The 16,671-nt window shown below is 40.2% G+C and overlaps 1 protein-coding gene across 3 annotated transcripts in view; it reads left to right on the plus strand.

The window, feature by feature from the left end:
- The window catches only part of FAM193A (family with sequence similarity 193 member A), an 87,507-nt gene that overhangs the window by 49,419 nt on the left and 21,417 nt on the right, over positions 1 to 16,671 (plus strand). For 2 of the 3 annotated variants that reach the window (XM_076335818.1, XM_076335819.1), the window contains 6 exons: positions 1,381 to 1,525; positions 9,433 to 9,510; positions 11,114 to 11,226; positions 11,375 to 11,617; positions 13,582 to 13,735; positions 13,837 to 14,016. In XM_076335818.1, the coding sequence (XP_076191933.1) occupies positions 1,381 to 1,525; positions 9,433 to 9,510; positions 11,114 to 11,226; positions 11,375 to 11,617; positions 13,582 to 13,735; positions 13,837 to 14,016 (913 nt within the window). The remainder of the gene's footprint in view (positions 1 to 1,380; positions 1,526 to 9,432; positions 9,511 to 11,113; positions 11,227 to 11,374; positions 11,618 to 13,581; positions 13,736 to 13,836; positions 14,017 to 16,671) is intronic. The other variant, XM_076335817.1, reaches the window with a different exon arrangement.

Genomic DNA, 16,671 nt, shown 5'->3' on the forward strand with positions numbered 1-16,671 from the left:
GTAAATCGTGATCTAGTAAGAGGAATTGACAGTGTTTGCACTGATAGTGAGAAAGTGTTGTATCCTAAAGTCACTGTATCCCTTTAAACTGCTTCTTGTACTCTACCAAGCATGGACTTCCCAAGTTTTTAATGTGCAGAATTGCTTATGCGCCCTTCTAAAGTGGTTGTGTTGCAGGTTCTTAGCAAAAACAACAAAATAAAACAAACTTGAATTTATTGGCAAAGTCCATGCTAACAGCTGTAACTTAATGCTTGCTGAGTTGTCTGTTTGCTCAGCTCTTCATTATATTTAATTGCCATGTTAAAATTAAGGGCTTGGTTCTTTGCCAGATGATAGGCAGGACTGTGTACTTCTTAGATTGGGTTAGCATCCTGTTGCAATGGAAATCTATAAGAAACCTCCTTGAAATGCTGAACTGGGCTTAAATGTCAAGTTTTGAGATACTTGAAGTTTGTTTTTTGGTACTGGCTTTGACTCACCACACAACCTCTGTGCCTAATTAACTACCAACCAGTTTTCTCTTAATTACTGAGTAGGAGAAATGTTGAAAAGCTTCTGTTTATTTGTGTCAATTTACAGGTCATTACAATTCAATGTGCTTTAAACACACATTATTGAAAAAATTTTGTCTTTTTCTTTATTTCTGAAGTCAAGATTTTGGGAGTTTGCTTATTTACTTAAGAATCATTGGGATGATGCACTCTAATAGATTTTTTTCTTTTTTTTAAAAGGAATTTGCTGTACAAAAATGTAGTAGTAGAAAGGAAGGTAAATCTGTCTCCTATTTCTGGGGCTCCTTACAGAGACAGTCATCAGTGAATGGTATAACCACATTTTGAACTTGATGCCACTTGAGGGATAGTAGATAACTGCATGCAACCAAATTATCTCACTTGCCTCATTCTACAGCACTTTTCCCAGCTGGAACTCCAACTCGTCTAGTAATCTTTTTAGCATTCATCACGAGAGTTCTGATGAACAAGCTTCTGGCTTTATTTTTACTATATAGCCCTTCAGTAAATAGTCAACATGTATATTTAGCCCATAGAATTTGGAAGGATAAATATATCAAGCAACAAAATTTGAATAAATACAGCTCAGTAGGTTTGACATCTGGTTGCTCATGGGAAAGAGGTTCTAGAAATGTTGCACTTCCCACATTCTTGCTATTGTTGGTTACAGAACATTGGAACAAGCAATTGTTGGATATTTTTTGAAAAATGACTAAAAATACTCAGTTTTGGGGTACAAGCAGCTACGTGGGCCTAGGTGTATCAATAACTGCACTTTAGCAACACTTTTTTGGCTGGCAGAACTTAAAAGCGTGGTTTTTCAGTGAAATGTCTCTTCTATAACAAGTGCTATTTGAACTTTTAGGCTTGGAACAACACACGATTCCTGTAGTGAAGATATGTATAGTACCTTGCTACAAAGGTATCATCAGCTGGAACAGGAAATGGGTCAAGTTGCTGAAGCATGGCTTGAATGCCAGAAAAGAATAGATGATTATGTTGATGAACAGGTAAGAATCATGTAAACAGTCTCAAGACTGATTATGTAGGGAGCAGCCTATGCAAGGCTGTACCTCCAGTGAAAAGTTTTTTTGGTATTTTTATGAAGAGCTTTGAAGCAACAAAATGTAGCTTTTTTCATTGATGTCAGTCTTTCAGAATAGAAAAGAACACTAACATACCAATATGTAATGGTAATTGTACAGAAGTATCTTCAGATTGTTGAAGCAGATTGTTGTGACATTGTTTAGAGATGGTCTTTGAACATGTTTGAATGACTTTAGCCTGTAAATTTCCCATAGCACAGTAATCTGAAGCTTTCTTTGTAGATGTCACGAAGAAAAGGAAAAACAAACAAAAAAAACCCAAAAACCCCACCCCACAAAACCCCCTAAGATTCCAAAATAATTGCATTAAATAAAATTCAGAGGAAGAGATTGCAACATGCAATAGTTTTTAAAAGCATAGTGTGATGATGACCTTTGTACAACTGTCAAAATCAAACTCCAGAGTCTCACTACATAAATATTTGAGACCTCTGAAGTTATCCTTTTTTTAATTAACTTGATGTTCTGACAGCTGATTCTTCTGAGTTTGTGCTACATTTCAGAAAATAATCATGTTGTTGTGCTGAGTGCTACATTGTCAAGAGCTTAATTTTTGGAAAAGTAGCTGGTTATTTTGCAAGTGGTTGTTTATTCTCTCCCAAAATTGTTCATGTGATTTTTGTCTCATGTTCAAAGAACTTGACTTTTTAAAAACACCTCAGGATAAGGCTTTGAATACTGTTTAGTTCAATTTTAAATATACTAGAAGAAAGAACATGTCTTGAAATAATTGAAGATACAGAATTTTATAGAACTTTTCTTATATTTTGAAGTTTTATGAACATTAGGAATATGGAGATCCAATTTGAGATTTAGTAATGATATGTTACTCCTATAGATGACAAACATATTTTGAAGTCTTATAGTACACTGTAAATGTCCTTCAGAAGCTGTTCCCTGTGATGAAGATTTAAGTGAACTTTTACCATTAATTCCAGTACCTTCAAGATGGAGACAGGACATAAATAATTTTAGTTTTAGAGATTGTTCTATGTTTGGGGTCTGCATCTGTGAGCTATCAGTTACGAAGTTTTCTCTTGATCTGACTGCTTTTGTGCACCTAAATATTTGATGGCAGCTCAGTAAAATTTCATCATCTCACTAGAAGTCATTTTCCCCATGATGTCAGGGTGTCGTGGCTGTCTCATACTGCCTCTCCAGTAAAAAAGGGAGCCCAGTTCACTTCTCATCATTCACTTATTTTTCCAAAAGGTGGAATTTCTGTAGAGTCACATTCATATCAGGCTTCTGACTGATTGATCTGCACCACTTCAAAATCAATTCTTAACTGATTTTTCTGTATTTCTCTGTATCAAGTGACCATGCAACTGCCACAAGTACTGTCTTATAGCATTTTTTTAATCTGCTCAGTGAAACCTGTATCCTAATGCGAACAGAAACCCTTCTCCCATTTGGGGAAACTTAATATGATGACTTCTTATTTCCTAATGACCAAAAAAACCTGCAAGGGGGGGTGTGTAGGGGAAACAAACCTAAAACTTAAACCATCAAATTTTAAAGGAGATATTGATATTTATATTGGTATTTATATGTAGAAAAAACATTTTCACAATCACATCTTAAACCCCATGTTGGTGATAACCTGTGGTTATACCCTCTTGATCAAAAATACATCATTCAGTATGACCATCTTACCTGAATTTGCAGTGATATTTTTGTCAACAAGGTGGAAATCAGAAAGCCCAGCTACTGTGGAAACTGTGGATCTTGACAGTGAATGCACGTTCATTATCTGCTGCCTCTTGGCTTAACAAAATTGTGAGGTTTTGTTGCTAGTGTATCAAAGGTTAGAACACACAGGCCACCACAGAGGAGAACTTAAGAATGGTCCTCATTTGTCTAATGGGGAACTATACCCAAAATTTTAGACAGGGCATTAGCAGAGATAATTAATGGACCCTCCACTACGATATGTTATGTTACCTGTTCTTGGGGAAAAAAGTGAATAGCTTTTGCAAGCAATACAAATACTATTTTTTTTTTAAAGACTGTGTAAGACAGCTGTGTCATGCACAGACATGTAACTTAATACATTGCTATACCATGTGTGCATGCTGTAATAAAATTTAGAATAAGGATTCGTTCATATCAGCACCTGTATTCATCACACGTTAAAATCTGAGGAAGATGTTTAGGGTGTCTGGAATATAGGAGAGTTTAGATGTATGCAGCCTGTACCTCCAGATCCTATTTTTTCTTACCAAATTTAGACTATATTTAATTCAGGAGGTCCTAAATATGTCTGGATCATTCCCATAAGTAATGGCTAGATAGTCATATGTACTTTGTGTGAAAGTGTTTCCTTTGGTTTTTTACTGCTGGCTCCCACAGAAGAAAGGAATACAGGAATGCCTTTGCCCAGCTCCACAAGAGCCCAGGGAGAGCTCCTTGCTTGTCTCTCCATATTCATGTGTGATTTTCTTACAGTCCTCGTCAACTTAATAAAAAAAAAATAGTATACAGGCTCTTTAGGAAGGACAGGCAGGGGAGACGAGGGGGGGTGTTGCCCTCTATGTCAATGACCAGCTGGAGTGCATGGAGCTCTGCCTGGGGATGGATGAGGAGCTGACCAAGAGCGTATGGGTCAGGATTAAAGGGAAGGCAGGGACAGGTGACATTATGGTGGGGGTCAGCTACAGGCCACCTGACCAGGAAGACCGAGTGGATGAGGCCCTCTGTAGACAGACAGGAACAGCCTCACACTCACAAGCCCTGGTCCTCATGGGGGAGTTCAGCCACCCTGACATCTGTTGGAGGGACAACACGGCAGGGCATAAGCAATCCGGGAGGTTCCTGGAATGCATCAATGATAACTTCCTTCTCCAAGTGGTAGAGGAGCCAGCGAGGAGAGGTGCTATGCTGGACCTTGTTCTCACCAACAAGGAGGGGCTGGTGGGGAATGTGAAGCTCAAGGGCAGCCTGGGCTGCAGTGACCATGAAATGGTGGAGTTCAAGATCCTGAGGGCACCGAGGAGGATGCACAGCAAGCTCGCTACCCTGGACTTCAGGAGTGCAGACTTTGGCCTCTTCAGGGATCTGCTTGGCGGAGTGCCATGGGACAAAGCCCTGGAGGGAAGAGGGGCCCAAGAAAGCTGGGTAATATTCAAGGATCACCTCCTCCAAGCTCAGGAGCGATGCATCCCAACAAAGAGGAAGTCAGGCAAGAACGCCAGGAGGCCTGCGTGGATGAACAAGGAGCTCCTGGACAAACTCAGACACAAAAAGGAAGCCTACAGAGGGTAGAAGCAAGGGCAGGTAGCCTGGGAGGAATACAGAGCAATTGTCCGAGCAGCCAGGGATCAGGTTAGGAAAGCTAAAGCCCTGACAGAATTAAATCTGGCCAGGGACGTCAAGGGCAACAAGAAAAGATTCTATAGCTACGTTGGGGATAAAAGGAAGGCGAGGGAAAATGTGGGCCCTCTCCGGAACGATAACAGGAGACCTGGATACCTGGGATACGGAGAAGGCAGAGGTACTCAATGACTTTTTTAGCCTCGGTCTTCACTGGCAAGTGGTCGAGCCTCACCGCTCAAGCTGCGGAAGGCAAAGGTGGGGACTGGGAGAATGAAGAGCCGCCCACTGTGGGAGAACACCAGGTTCGAGACCATCTAAGGCACCTGAAGGTGCACAAGTCCATGGGATCCGATGAGATCCATCCGCAGGTCCTGAAGGAACTGGCGGATGAACTTGCTAAGCCACTATCCATTGTATTTGAGAAGTCGTGGCAGTCCGGTGAAGTTCCCACTGACTGGAAAAGGGAAAACATAACCCCCATTTTTAAAAAGGGGAAAAAGGAAGAGCCGGGGAACTACAGGCCAGTCAGACTCACCTCTGTGCCTGGGAAGATCATGGAACAGATCCTCCTGGAAGCCATGCTAAGGCACATGGAGGACAGGGAGGTGATTCGAGACAGCCAGCATGGCTTCACCAAGGGCAAGTCCTGCCTGACCAACCTAGTGGCCTTCTATGATGGAGTGACTACATCAGTGGACATGGGAAGGGCAACAGATGTCGTCTATCTGGACCTCTGTAAGGCCTTTGACATGGTCCCCCAAAACATCCTTCTCTCTGAACTGGAGAGCTATGGATTTGATGGGTGGACTGTCCGGTGGGTGAGGAATTGGTTAGATGGTCGCATCCAGAGGGTAGTGGTCAATGGCTCAATGTCCAGATGGAGATTGGTGACAAGTGGCATCCCGCAGGGGTCTGTATTGGGACCAGTACTGTTCAATATCTTCATCAATGACCTAGACAGTGGGATCGGGTGCACCCTCAGCAAGTTTGCAGATGACACCAAGCTGAGTGGTGTGGTTGACACACCTGAGGGATGGGATGCCATCCAGAGGGACCTGGACAAGCTCGACAAGGGGGCCCATGAGAACCTCATGAGGTTGAACAAGGCCAAGTGCAAGGTCCTGCACCTGGGTCGGGGCAGCCCCCGATATCAATCCAGGCTGGGGGATGAAGGGATTGAGAGCAGCCCTGCCGAGAAGGACTTGGGGGTACTGGTGGATGAAAAGCTGGACATGAGCCGGCAATGTGCGCTCACATCCCAGAAGGCCAACCGTATCCTGGGCTGCATCAAAAGAAGCGTGGCCAGCAGGTCGAGGGAGGTGATTCTGCCCCTCTCCTCTGCTCTGCTGAGACCCCACCTGCAGTACTGCATCCAGCTCTGGAGCCCTCAGCGTAAGAAGGATGTGGACCTGTTAGAGCGGGTCCAGAAGAGGGCCACAAAAATGATCAGGGGGATGGAACACCTCTCCTATGAAGAAAGGCTGAGAGAGTTGGGGTTGTTCAGCCTAGAGAAGAGAAGGCTTTGGGGAGACCTTATTGCAGCCTATCAGTACTTAAAGGGGGCTTATAAACAAGATGGCGGCAAACTTTTTAGCAGGGCCTGTTGCGACAGGACAAGGGGGAATGGCTTTAAACAAAAGGGGGGTAGATTTAGACTAGATGTAAGGAAGAAATGTTTGACGCTGAGGGTGGTGAAGCACTGGCACAGGTTGCCCAGTGAGGTGGTGGATGCTCCATCCCTGGAAACATTCCAGGTCAGGTTGGACGGGGCTCTGAGCAACCTGATCTAGTTGAAGATGTCCCTGCCCATGGCAGGGGGGTTGGACTAGATGACCTGTAGAGGTCCCTTCCAACCCAAACTATTCTATGATTCTATGAAATACAGAAATGAGTGCCAGAATCATCTGTGTGTCCCCCGGGTTCTCATCAAGGCTCTCAGAATATCCTCAGTTACCACTTTTTTCTGTAAGCAAAGTTTGAATGAATATTTCTTTTATTATCCATGTAGACTGTCTTGTCTGATGGGTCTCAAATACTCTTTAGCCTCAAATATACAGGGAGGGAGGAAGGAAGAAGGTGGTAGTGGACCTCTCTTCTCCATTGGGCAGCAGTGGTAGCATATTCATTGCAGATGTGCAAGAGTGAAGTGTAAATTTTTCTTTCTGATAGCATTTGAATTTATCTCCCACTCCCTAGCAGAATTCTTGGGCATGAATCATGTGGTTTGTATTGCAGCTGCTTTGCTCTGCTGAAATAAATAGTCATTGGGTAAAGGAAAGAGGGGAGAGAAGTGATTTCCTATTATTTATGGAATTAATAACTTAAGATACTTGTAGACATGGGGTATTGGAAAGGGTGCGAAGTTGGAAGTAGGAAAACTTTAGCTTCAGCCCCTGTTCCCATTAATACTCAAGAGTACCAAGTCTTAAACCATGCTGTTTTCTTTGACAGTTTCTTGGCAGGCTTGAGTAGGCAGCTCCCAGTTAATGCACTGGCTGTTTTAAACTTCATTCTTTGGCATTAAAGTCTTCTCTTCTAATCTATAGCGAATGTAGGTGCCTGTCTTTGATAATGAGGATTCAGCTAGGTGGCAGGGCACCTAAACCAGTGAGTATTGCTGTGTTTATAGCTCAGGGGTGCTCAGAAGCTGGTAGTACAACCAGGATGAAATCTCTGCTGGTTTTGGCCGCAGACTCTGCAGTACCTTTTAGTGTGTCTAAGAAATGGTACCAATGGTTCAAGAATATTTCATACATGCTATTTTATAAAAAAACACACATAAACATGATAAACTCATTTTTTGGTGTTAATGTAACCTCGCTGGAGCAAGGGAAATCAAAATCCACAGTAGTAATTAGAATTACATGCTGCTGATTGGTTCAGAAATTCATTAGGCAAAACTTCACTGTTTCAAATCCATAGCTTAAAATTTAATTTCCCAAGTTAAATAATGATAATAGCAATAATACACTTAGGTTAACAGTAAGACTCTAAACTTTTGATCAAGTATGAATTTCTGGAGGCATGCTTTTGAAGGAAAAAAAAAAAGATTGCTAGTGGTATAACCTATTGGACTTTGGCTCACTAACATGTCTTTATGAAGCAATTTGTTATATTCTGTAAGGTGGTAGATTTTTTTTTTTATTGATTGGGTAAATGAAAAGAACTGTAAAAGATAACCTAGTGTCCTGGTTTCGGCTGGGATAGAGTTAATTTTCTTCCTAGTAGCTCGTACAGGGCTGTGTTTTGGATTTAGGGTGAGAATAATGTTGAAAACACACTGGTTTAGTTGTCGCTGAGCAGTGTTTACACTAAGTCAAGGACTTTTCAGCTTCTTATACTGCTCTGCCAGTGAGGAGGCTGGAGGTGCACAAGAAGCTGGGAGGGGCCACAACCAAGACAGCTGACCCAAACCGGCCAGAGGGATATTCCATACCATATGAAGTCATGCTGAACAAAAACAACCTGGGGGGAGTTGGCTGGGGCAGGGTGTGGCCGCTGCTTGGGAACTAGCTGGGCATCAGTCAGCGGGTGGTGAGCAATTGCATTGTGCATCACTTGTTTAGTGTATTCTTTTATCATCATTATTATTATTTTCCCTTCCTTTTCTGTCCTATTAAATTGTCTTTATCTCAACCCATGAGTTTTACTTTTTTTCCCCAATTCTGTCCCCCATCCCACTGCGGGGGGAGTGGGTGAATGGCTGTGTGGTGTTTAGCTGCCTGCCGGGATAAAACACGACACCTAGATAGTTGTTTTTCCTCACTGATGAACTAGTGCTCTTAAAATGTTGTAAGGTACAACAGGAGAAGCTTTGTTCTTGTGTTTTGCTGTGTTAAAGTTCATAGAAGTTTTTGCGTTCTGTCGGAGTGAATTTATTTACTAAATCAGAAAAATATCATTTGTGTTCAAAAAGTTACAGGATCTATGTGCGTTTATGGTGACGTGATTCAGGGATGAGTAATTATAAAATATTTTTCCAGCCTTAGATAAACCACGGGCATGAAATACATTGAGGAATAAAAGTGGTAAATAGCGTTAGTCTATGTCACTATTTAATTTTGTTTACTCTGATTGGGTGGTTAGTTCCACATGTGGCATATCAGAGTTTGCACTTAAGCCTGTGTTGAGGGCTTGCTGAAATTCCGGTATCTCTAGACTTTAATGGATTTTAGTGGATCTGAGATGCTGAGGATTTAATTCCAATCACATTTTATTGAAAATGCTATGAAAATATTTAATGAAAAGAAATATTAATGTAAGAAATAAGAGTGGAAAAATCAGACTGAAAAATAGTGTAAATGAATACTAAATCTTACATTTAAGTGACTCAAATAAAATGATTAGCAAACAAAATACACTTCATATTGACTAAGTATGTAAGTACTTTCACAGTAGTATAGACAAGCTAGGTTTAATGAAACTGGTAGACCAATTGACCATAGCGTAGGATTTCTATGATTGAATCAATGAGTTTTCCTTAAATTCTGTTTTAGATGGCAATGAAAACAAAACAACGTATGCTAAAAGAAGACTGGGAATTTTTTAAACAGAGGCGTTTTATTGAAGAGCAGGTAGGATTTTTTTTTTAATACCATACTAAGTTATACTAATGCTTCATGTGTATTTGTAAGATGCAAACATGTGAGTGTAGTATATTGTACTAGTTTTATATGATCTAATTCTGCAACTATGCCAGGCATGAAATTTGGTCAGCTAAAATACAGAAAGGCAAGATCCAAGAAGAGTATGTAATAGTATGTAATCTCATTTATTACAAGGTAAAAACATAAGTACCATAGTCTTAAGATTGAATACCAGGTGTTAAAATTCTTTATACAATAAAAGGGGAATTTTTGATGTCTTAGAGTGGGATCCAAAACAGCCAATACATTGAGCGTGGAGCTGCCTTGTTGTACATGATAGGGAATATTGTGTTCAAGAGTTTAACAAATTCCCTTGTGTGTGCAGAGCTGGGGAGGGTGAACCATGGTAGCAGGGCAGATGATTGCATCTGTTAAGACTCTGGAGATGGCTCCTACATCTGTTTTGTGGGGAAAAGGCTGAGCAGCCTTTTTTAAGCTGTAGCCAGAGAGGGGCTAGTAGAAGTTCCTACCTTATTATAAAACTATCTGCTGTTTAAGACACAATACTCTCTTCTGTAGCCTAGAAGTGTTGACGTATGTATCATGCTTTCCATAAGAGTACAGTGTGACTCAGCTAGAGTCAAGATTGAATGGGGAACCTCTCCGTTCCTGTACCAATGTGCGGAAAGAAATGCTAGCCATGAGCCAAAGAAAGAGAGAGTATGTCAGTACATTTTAATAAACTTAAACTTAAGCTTAAATTGGCAATGTCTCAAAGCAGTTATCAGTAAGTACTTTTTCCTATAAGGAACATAAGCCTGTGTTAACCACGTCTTTAGAACATCTGGTATACAGGGCTCCTCAGAGGACTTGAGGAAGAATCCTCTTTTTTCTTGATCCTAATTGGGCTTAAGTGAGCTGTAAGCCTATGGCTGCTTAGGTAAGGATCAGGTCTGGGCATCTATAAAAGTGGAAGCTTAGGCACATCCTTGTTTAACCTAAGGTTTGTAGGTATCTAATGAAATTAGGTGCTTTCAGGATTAGGCCTCTGCCAGGTGGAGGTTATTTGGATTGTATTTTTTTCACTAATACAGTCAAGCCCTGTTTTCCTTTTCCTTCATTCCTTGAATTTATCCCATTGTGGCTACAGAATTAGTCCTAATTCTTTTTTGCAAGCTAAGGGTGAGTTTGCATTCTCTCTCCATTTGTCAGCAGTGTCCTTTTGTGCATACCATGAAAAAAGACAAGAACTGCTCAAGTTCAGAGTGTGTCAGCAGAAATGCCATGCAAGTTGCACATACAAATGAGTCAAGGAGATGGACTTGGCCACTTTACTATTTCATAGTAGAAACATACATTCTTTGAACAGTTTCAGTGCCAAATGTTTGTTGTTTGTAACTTTGAACTTCTTCCTTTTTTCACTCATGATCAAAACACCACCTTCATGAAATTACTCTGAATTATTCTGCTTTTAAAATATTTTGCCCAGAGAACCCTTTTTGATTTTGTAATTTGTTAATCATGATGTGCCATTGAATTGTTAATGGGAAGACTTGCACTACTAAAACACTGCCTTTATAATTTACTTCAGCTTAATAACAAGAAAGCACTAGCTGGGGAGAACAACTTCACAGACACAATGAGACACATGCTGTCATCACGTTTGAGCATGCCTGACTGTCCCAACTGTAATTATAGAAGAAGGTGAGCTGATGTTTTTTATATGAAATCATAATAAATCATTAATTTCTTGTTTGAGGCAAAAGGAAATATGTTATTGGAACAGAGTGTGGTTACTTTAAATTAATGCTACTTAAACAAGTAAAAATCTGTAATCTTAATTCTTGAACAGATGTACTTGTGATGACTGCAGCCTTTCACACATTTTAACGTGTGGCATCATGGATTCTCCTATAACGGATGATATCCACATTAACCAGTTACCCCTACAAATTGATTCTGCTCCGGATTATCTATCTGAGATCCGCGCACCCAGTATGTCTTCAGCAAGTTCAGGATCAGGTTCCAGCTCGCCTATTACAATTCAGCAACATCCCAGACTGATCCTTGCAGATAATGGTTCTGCACCAACTTTGTAAGTTCTTTTTTCTGTTTTAAAATTTTGTAGTGAATTGAACTTAAGCAGGCAAGTTGCACTGGCTGACTATCATTATGTAATGATAGTTTTGCCTCAGAAAATTATTTAATAATGGTACTGTGTTCAGCAGACCACAACTCCAGTGCTATATGTTGTGCAAACATAAATTAAAAAAGAATCCTGTAAAGTCTTGAAAATTTCTGAAGACGTTGACTTAACAGTATTGCTAGAACTGTGTGTAATATGTACTTTCTTGCTTTGAGATTACAAGGACATCAGATACTGATCTACTTGAAAGCATCATTTTAAAAGATCACATTTTCTTAAACTGAGCAAGGGTACTGGTGATCTTTTCTCTGAGGGATGGTCATTTCATATGAATCAGTTTAGTTCCAAAAAAGCCTTTATTAGGAGGCTTTTAGGATTGTTGAAGTTGTGTTAACTTGAGTCTTGCATCAAAAATTATCGTCCCTATCAGAGGTATCTGTCACCCTCTTTCTTTTATTCAGATCACAATGACCATCAGATTTGAGGCATTAGTCTAATGGTAGGCTTCTGCCCCTTCCATAATTCTGAAGGGTTAAAACTGCTTGGTAGGCTGGCTTCTGTACGTGGTTAGGGTACAGCTATCCAGCAGTCTCCTCTGTCACATGATATTCTAAAGGAATATTTAAAAAAACCCGACTTCAGTACTGGTGGGAACACTAATGAAATACCTGTTGTCAGTATAGTCAAGGGAATTGGCATTAGCATTCTGTGTTAATATGGTGTGATGAACGAGGACAGTGCAGATGTGTGGGATGTTTCTGATGAATATCACTTCACTAAGTTAAATTTCTTTTAAACGTTTACCTTTGCGTCTACTACCATCAATGGTTTAATCTTCCATAACAGGACTTTCGTTTCTGAGCCCCTTTGGGGAGTGCTTGAAAACAGATTATGTGGTGGTATGTTTAGCTACATATTCTTAAATGCATAGTTTGTGATTTCTGTAAACCCTCATTAGTTTTAGTGCTGACATGTCCAAAATTGTTCAGTTTGTCTCTTCAGAAGCTAATTCAGTTGAATCCAAGTAATATTTACTGTAAGAAGCCTATTTTTAGGGAAATATCACTGCTCCTTGGGGAAGGGCCATTTTATGTCTCATCTGCTGTGTTTTATTTCCTTGTTGCACGTTTGAAATATGCCTAATGGTGCCGTCATGTAATTAAATCTTGGCGCAGTATCTCATGGAATGCAAAAAGATAAAGTGCACAGTTTAATAGCTCTTTTAAGAGCTCTGGATTGCTGTAGAAACATGAACGAACCAATCTTTGCAACACTTCCCTGGAGCGAGTAATTAAACGTTCATGTTCTTTTACTTGCTGTCTGTGCAGAAAAAATTTCCATTAAGTATTTTAGAGCAGATTCTGAAAAGCACGTAGATGTGGGGTTGTCTAGGAAGTAACTGCTATTGAGAAATTTGAATTACTGTGGTGTGTTCAATGTTTCCCTACTTACTGTTACTGGTTTGATATTTAATGTATGGAAAAACTTGAATTTTATATTGTACTTTTTTCCACTTCACACTTTCTGTGAAGGAAATCATTGGCATAAGGCTTTTTTCATCAAATTAAAAGTCATCCATATCCTGTCATTATTAATTTGATAGATTCTTGGTCAGAAAACAGTGGTAGAAAAATATTTTACACAGAAATAACAGAGAATCTTATTTTTGATCTGGTCTGTCATTCAGGCATGCAACTACTATATTCAGTAGGATTATGCGGCAAGTTGCTTGATTTTACTTGCTTGAAATAAGAAGTTCAGTTAAACAACTTGGAAGGCAATCCTTTGACTCCTAACTGGAACATTTATATAAGTGATGCCCTCAACTTTATTTCATTTTGGTGCTCTACCTGCTTTCACAGTAACTGAGGTTACCGAGCACTGTGATTTATCTAAACCTCTTTTCCCCTCAGTGGTAGTGATGATGAAGATGTTGCGCCATTATCAGCAAAATTTGCTGATATCTACCCACTGAATAATTACGACGATGCAGAGGTGGTAGCCAACATGAATGGAATTCACAGTGAGCTAAATGGCGGAGGTGAAAACATGGCATTGAAAGATGAGGTACAGTATTTACATTGTCGTATCTTCTTCTGGCAGTTGGATGTGCTCGCTGGAGAAAGGTCTGTCCTTCACCCCTGTGTTAATGAGTTAATGTTGTCCAGTCTCCTCAGGTTAGCAGTACTAGCAGCAGTTCCTCAGAAGCAGATGATGAAGAAGCGGATGGGGAAAGCAGTGGTGAACCACCAGGGACTCAAAAGGAGGAAATGTCCCTAGGAAAAAGGACATTAAGGAAAGATGAAGCAAAAATGGATAGTCCACCGCCTTCTTACCCCAGTCAGCAGGTATAGTAATCTAAAAGAAACCCTTCTAGTGAATTAACTTTAGAAATGTGGCTGCTTGAATAGCAATACATTTACATCTTTAATTAAATGTTTAACTTTTAATGTATTAAGTTATCAGTAGGTAGGTATGATACCTAAAATATTTTTCAGCTGATTGTATATTGTCATGGCTAATATCTTCCCATAGTCAAAACCTGAAATATGTTAGTTATATTGAAGGGGGCTTCAGTAAAAGGGGAAAAAAGTTTATTCCTGCCTGCATGAATGAGAAACAGAAACTAAGAAGCATTTCTGCTTGGAAGTTTGAGCTTGGTCTTTGTTAAACGTTAATGTTAAGTTATTTGAAATTAATTCAGGGGAGGAGGGGGAAGTGATGCAAGTATTTAGTTAACAGGCACTTCTTAATTACATCTGAGGACTAACTTTCCCTGTTGAAGCCCTGTGTAGTTAAATCCATTGCATGACTTGTGGCATGGGTCTTGGGGTAGTTGATGACTTTTTTTTTTTAATAGTTTAAGATTATTAAGCTCTTTATTGTAAGGTCACCAAACCACCCAGAGAACCAAGCTGAAAGTATCTGCTCAGTAGGTAGTGGTGTTTGGTTTAACAGCTGAGCACCAAAGCAAAGCATCCAATGGACTTGTCTTTGTGACTGTGTGGCTTTTAATCTGAGTTATCCTGCAGCTACAACACGGGCTTGCTGCTTTGAGAGAGAACACACCAGTCACTTATTGCTTATTGTACAAAAGAATCCACATCGGAGGGGGCATCTTTGAGAGCTTAGATGACAGTCAGGTGGGAACTCCCATTAGCTCTTCCCCTGTGGTTAGCATGTTTGTAAGGCCTTCCACTGGAAGTATTTTCTCATGTGTTAAGAGTATTAAGCTACTTTTCTTTCAGCAAGTATGTTGAGATTTTTTTCTGTGTATGGCTGACCAATGGCATAATACTTATATGGGGTGAGACCTCTGTCAAACTAGTGTGAAACTGGTGAACAGATTCAGCATTTGTTGTGGAAAATCAAGTGAGATTTTGTAAGTCTACTTGCCTTAGGGAAGCAAACTAAAATGCAGGATAAAAAGGCAGATTTAACCTTTCTCTTTTTTGTTTTCTTTGAGGAAGAAGAATTTTCTCAGAATTATTCTGAGGAACTCTTAATGACTTTTTTTTTAGCCTGATTTTCTAATCAGAGCTGAGTATCTACCTTGTAACACTGCATTCAAGTGATTGATTTCACTGGTACGCATCATGTGCATTTGAGATTTTTTTGGCATTATCTGTTGGGGTTGCTCATTTACTTGGTATCTTTATTCCTCTTTGGATTCCTTTTCATGCTTAGTACACAAAAGTTGGTCAGAATTGGGTTTTGAATCTTACCATACTGTTTGACATCTTTTTTCCATTTTCAGTTGTTAGTAGATTTGTATTGGTTTCTTGAGAATACTAATTTTTTTATGAGAAAGTCTTCCCCCCCCCTCTATACACTTAATTCAATCATTGTATTTGGTTTATGAAATCTTTGGTTGTTAAAATATACGTTGTGTCAAAGGCTGTAATGCTTTTAAGTGATAACGAAGAGTTACTTGTTTCTGAGAGGAAGGCATATTGAAGAAGAAATACTGAAGGCGGCATACTGAAGAAGAATACCACCTGTCAATTCTTTCTAGAAAGCTAAGTTAGCTAATGTTGCTTTTTGGAAAAATGTGTGCTGCCACATTGCTGGGAAAACTAGCAATTGGGAAGTGTTCCTGGTATTGCTTCTGGTAAAATTATCTTCCAGTGAAATGTTAGATGACAGTGGCAGGAAAAAGTACTGAGCTGAGAGGGGGAAATGGAGCTGCTGTTCCCTGGGCTGCTTTTCTTCCAAAGTCTTGAATCCTTTTGAGACAACAGAGGCTAATGATACCTTGAGACCAGTAAAAGGTTCTAATAAGGCATGGATTTCTCATGGCTGATGCGATTATGAAATGTTTCATGAGAAATGTCTGCTTCACACAGTCACAGAATAGTTGAGTTTGGAAGGGACATCTGCAGATAATCTAGTCCAGCCCTCCTGCTCAAAGCGAGATCATCTAGAGAAGGTTGCTCAGCACTGTGTACAGTCGGGTTTTGAGTATCACCAAGGATGGAGGCTCCAGAAATGCTATGGGTAACATGTTCCAGTGTTCAACCACTCTCACAAACAACTAAACGCTTTAAGCTTGAGTGGAATTTCTGTATTTCAGTCTGTGCCCATTTCCTCTTGTCCTTTCATGAGATACCACTGAGAGAAGTCTGGCTCTGTCCTCTTTACTCTCCTCTTCGCTGCCCAGTCAGGGAATACACACTGATAAGATCCCCCAGAGTCTTCTCTCCTGAGGCTGAACAGTCCCAGGTCTCTCAGCCTCTCCTTGTATGACAAATGCTTCAAGGCCTAAATCATCCTTGTGGTCCTTCACTGGACTCACTGCAGTATGTCCATGTCTCTCTTGTACTGGGGAGCCTAGAACTGGACCCAGCACTCCAGATGTCTCTCACTAGTGCTGAGCAGAGTAGAAAGATCACCTCCCTTGACATGCTGGCAGTGCTCTGCCTAATGCAGCTCAGAACTACTTCCAACTTTATCAGCTAATCGACCCTTATTACTACTTTCTACACATAGTGTTTTTCCATATG

This window comes from Aptenodytes patagonicus, chromosome 4 (assembly GCF_965638725.1).
Source record: "Aptenodytes patagonicus chromosome 4, bAptPat1.pri.cur, whole genome shotgun sequence".
NCBI classification, from domain to species: domain Eukaryota; kingdom Metazoa; phylum Chordata; class Aves; order Sphenisciformes; family Spheniscidae; genus Aptenodytes; species Aptenodytes patagonicus.